Consider the following 4,259-nt stretch of genomic DNA (forward strand, 5'->3'; position numbering starts at 1 on the left):
AAAAGATCACATGGGAAGTAACCTTTTAAATGAAAATAGTTTTATGTTAGAACTAATTAAAAAATAATATTTATTATAATTTCAAATTTTGGATAACTTTTTAATAATTTTTTACAAGTGTATGTATATAAAAGTATTTACTTATTTTCCGATGAAGGAAAAAAAGTATTTATTAATTTCTTAAGTAGATTGTTCTCTTTATCAATTGTAAGAAAAAATCTTTATGTACTGCATGGGTAAAACAAGATATCAAAACGGCAATGAAGCTAAGGTATTTGATTAATGTCACAAATATAATAGTAGAACTCACCGTGCAATGACAAGTAGAAATATTTTTCTTCAATGGTGTAAATTTAAGTTTTTTAAAGTCTTCATCCTTACTATGATTGAAATTTTTTTCAAATTTTTTGTTTTGTTTATAAGTAATGAATTGACTGATATAATCAGCACAGTAGTAAACTTCGCCGTGCAACAATGGTGGTTTTCATCTTAGTAAGTAATATTTTTTTGTACCTCGGATGTGCGTAAATGAATATTTTTATCAATTAATTCATTTTTTTTGAAATCTTTATATTTTTAAAATATCTTCATTTTTATAATTGTTTTCATTCTTAATATCTCAACTTTTTTATAATCAAAATATTGATTGATGTCTAAATTATAATATCAAACTTCGTCGTGCAGCGTAAGGGGAAAAACGCTAGTGTGAGGATATTATATATAAAAACACTGCTCCATAAGTGGTTCAAACACTAGCATCACATCATCTAGCATTCTGCAAACTACACTCCTCTCAGCTTATCAAATGGCTCTTCTCCAATGGCTGAAGGAAGACTATAAACAAGTCAAGAACCATTCTTGTTCTTTGTTTTCATCTTCATAACTCTATCGATGAAACTTCTCTCTATAAACAAGTCAAGAACCTGCAGAAGATCCAATTTCCCTCCTGGCCCTCCTACCCTACCCATCATTGGAAATCTCCACCAGTTAGGAACCATGCCCCACCTATCTCTTCAAGGCCTTGCTGAGAAATATGGACCCATAATTTTCCTCCAACTTGGTGAAATCCCAACAGTCGTTGTTTCATCAGCTAGAATTGCAAAAGAGGTGTTGAAGACCCATGACCTTGCACTTGCAAACCGCCGACAACTATTTTCAGCTAAGTACCTCTTTTACAACTGGACAGACATTGTTTTCTCTCCTTATGGTGCTTACTGGAGGCATATCAGAAAAATTTGCATCCTTGAGCTTCTCAGTGCTAAAAGGGTACAATCATACAGTTCTGTTAGAGAAGAAGAAGTTAGTCGTCTGGTTCATCGGGTGGCAGGGTCTTATCCCAGAACAATCAATTTGTCTAAGATTTTGAATCAGTATGCAAACAATGTCCTTTGCAGGGTAGCATTTGGAAGGGACTTTTCTGAAGGAGGAGACAATCAACGATTTGGGTTCCAAAAGATGCTTGATGAGTACCAGGAACTACTTGGTGGATTCAGTTTTGGGGACTTCTTTCCTTCCTTGGAGTTCATGCACAGCTTGACGGGAATGAAATCAAGACTTGAAGACACTTCTCAAAGATTTGATCAACTCATTGATCAGATACTGAATGAACACTTGGCTTCAGATAAAGTAGAGGAGCATAAGGACCTAGTGGATGTTTTGCTTGAGGTGCAGAAGAATGATTCGGGTGAGATGCCTCTCACCACTGATAACATCAAGGCAATCATCTTGGTAAGTAAAAGCCTTGATAATACTAATGTTTTAGGATATATCTGTTAAAAAACCTTAATTTTTTTGATAGTCAGTTCATGACACTGTATTAGAGGGAGTTGGATTTGCCACCCTACTCATTAGAAATGTCACCATACTTAAAACACTTTCCCTAGATTTGCCACCCCACCCCACTCATTAGAAATCCCGAAATAATTCGGAAATTAAAAAACCAAAATTGTGGGGTGGGAAATCTATCGTGGGGGTGGGAAATCTAATTCCATGTATTAATTCCTCTATGTGGGTGTTTATTTGAATCAACATTGTTCCAATTGATTTAGAATAAAATGATTTTGCTAAAATTGATTGTAGAAAAAGTGAGTTGAAAGTGAGGTGATTTATGTTTGGATACATTTATGGAAAATGTTATTTTTGTACGGTACTATTAAATCTAGTTATAAAATCTCATAATTGATAATGGTCAACGCAAAAGCTACTCTATCTATCTAGCTCTTAGCAAAATTGATTTTAGGACTGAAATCAATTCCCATAGTGACTCATAAACATCTATATATATTCTCGTTCAAAATTGAAAATGTTCTATCATAATTAATTCTGAGATTCCCCAACTGGAAACCAAACTCACAAGGCAGGTGGACATGTTCGCTGTCCATGCAATGCAAAGATGGCCGTGTTTGCGTGAGAGTGTGTTAGAAGTAAAGCATAAAACTATCCATGTGTCTCCTGTTTGTGTTAGTGCAGGACATGTTTGCTGCAGGAACTGATACAACCTTCATTACCCTTGATTGGGCAATGACAGAGCTGCTAATGAATCCTCATATTATGGAAAAAGCTCAAAACGAAGTGCGGAGCATCCTGGGAGAAAAAAGAGTTGTTGCAGAGAGTGATCTGCAACAACTACACTACATGAGTGCTGTTATCAAAGAGACTTTTTGATTGCATCCCGCAGTTCCAATTCTAGTCCCAAGGGAATCCATGGAAGATGTTATCATAGACGGGTACAAATTCCAGCTAGAACAAGAATTTTTGTGAATGCTTGGGCAGTAGGAAGGAACCCAGAAAGTTGGGAAGATCCTAGTGTATTTAAACCAGAGAGGTTTCTAAAGAGTAATATTGACTTCAGGGTGTTAGGAAAAACAAAGGGAGAAAGCTGCGCCGTGGAAGAACCACTGCCTTGAAAGCAAAAATTCCGGCAGACCTCCGGTGCAATCCAGTGCCGGGTTTGCTCCCCAAGGTTAACACAGCTGCACGTCAGGTACTGTGCACTCAGAACCAGAACGTACTGGAGACTCTACAACAATGCTCAGAATTTTAGTTGGAAAAACCAAGTTATCTATATACCAAAACAAGATGACTATACTTATATAAAGCATACGACCATATGGAAAAGCTGAAGTCACCTCCCCAACGGAACATTTTCCAATTTAAAGGTAATAAAAACATTTTAAGAGTCATAATATATTGTCTAAATGACCCATGATAATATTTGGGTTAAATAACCCATGATCTAGGTGGACCAATCACATTCAAGATAATGAATTAAAATTTTTATATTTTATTATTCAATTTATTTATATTTAAATATGTTTTTGGTTCCTAACTTATTCACATAAATATAAAATGGTACCTGAAAAAATATAAAGATTGTAGTCCTTGGAATTTTTTTTATTTTTGATCTATAATGGTCCCTATGGATTTTTTTACTTCTAGTTCGGTCCCTCAAATATTTATTCCATCAAATTAAGTCATTTTGCCCTCATAATTATTTCAAAACCTAGAAATTCATATCTTCATCTCCAAAACCCAGAAATTTCATTCATCTTCCTCCTCCTCCTTCCTCTCCCACCAAAACCATCATCACCACCCAAACCCCCACCCAGAACCATCACAACCGAAAACTCCTTCAACTGGGCCTTGGTATTGATGGTGTCCCAATGGGTCATAGTGGCAACCTTGGTGAAGGTGATTCTCACCCAAATTCATCAGAGACACTTGTTTGTACCACCGTCTGGTTATTATGATAGAGTCCCTGCTTATGAGGGTCATGGTAGTAGCACTACTATCAAACATCTTATCCACAATAGATCAAGAGATTGCTTTCTCTAACTTTTTTTTTTGATAATTAAGCCAATCACTTATATTCAAATAGCACAAGGGGTGCATCCCAAATACAAGTGTGAAGAGTACAAAATAAAGAGATGAGATAAAACAGAAAAGCAAATGAGAGGATAAGATCAAGATGGAGTCATGGAGGGGATAGTAACAGAATAGAAAAAAAATTAGCACTTGCTTTCTCTATCTAACATTGAACTTCTGGTTTTGGTATTATAGTCTCTCTAGAACTTTGCACTTCTTGCTTTTGTTACTGAACGATGGCTCGCTTTGGCGGCTGCCATGAGTATAGGACAGGAACTAGATTCGATAATTACAAGTTGTGAGGGAATGTTTCGTTTTGCAATTTTAATTACTTGAATCATCTCGCATTTACAAGATTACTTTTAGGTTAATCATGGTCTTCTTCAAACCTCCTT

The 4,259-nt window shown here is 35.7% G+C and overlaps 1 protein-coding gene across 1 annotated transcript; it reads left to right on the plus strand.

The window, feature by feature from the left end:
- Positions 1-690: 690 nt before the first annotated feature.
- On the plus strand, positions 691-3,238 carry LOC130718582 (cytochrome P450 71AP13-like). Its single transcript, XM_057569227.1, has 2 exons — positions 691-1,728; positions 2,470-3,238. Exons 1-2 carry the CDS (start codon positions 892-894, stop codon positions 2,662-2,664), a joined length of 1,032 nt encoding a protein of 343 aa, XP_057425210.1. The 5' UTR covers positions 691-891; the 3' UTR covers positions 2,665-3,238.
- The last annotated feature ends 1,021 nt before the right edge of the window (positions 3,239-4,259 follow it).

This window comes from Lotus japonicus, chromosome 1 (genome assembly GCF_012489685.1).
Source record: "Lotus japonicus ecotype B-129 chromosome 1, LjGifu_v1.2".
NCBI classification, from domain to species: Eukaryota; Viridiplantae; Streptophyta; class Magnoliopsida; order Fabales; family Fabaceae; genus Lotus; species Lotus japonicus.

Excerpts from the sequence above, each read along its gene's own strand:
- LOC130718582 (XM_057569227.1), top strand. The coding sequence starts at position 892 with ATGAAACTTCTCTCTATAAACAAGTCAAGAACCTGCAGAAGATCCAAT. Across the intron at positions 1,729-2,469 it reads ACATCAAGGCAATCATCTTG|GACATGTTTGCTGCAGGAAC; the intron begins GTAAGTAAAAGC and ends GTGTTAGTGCAG.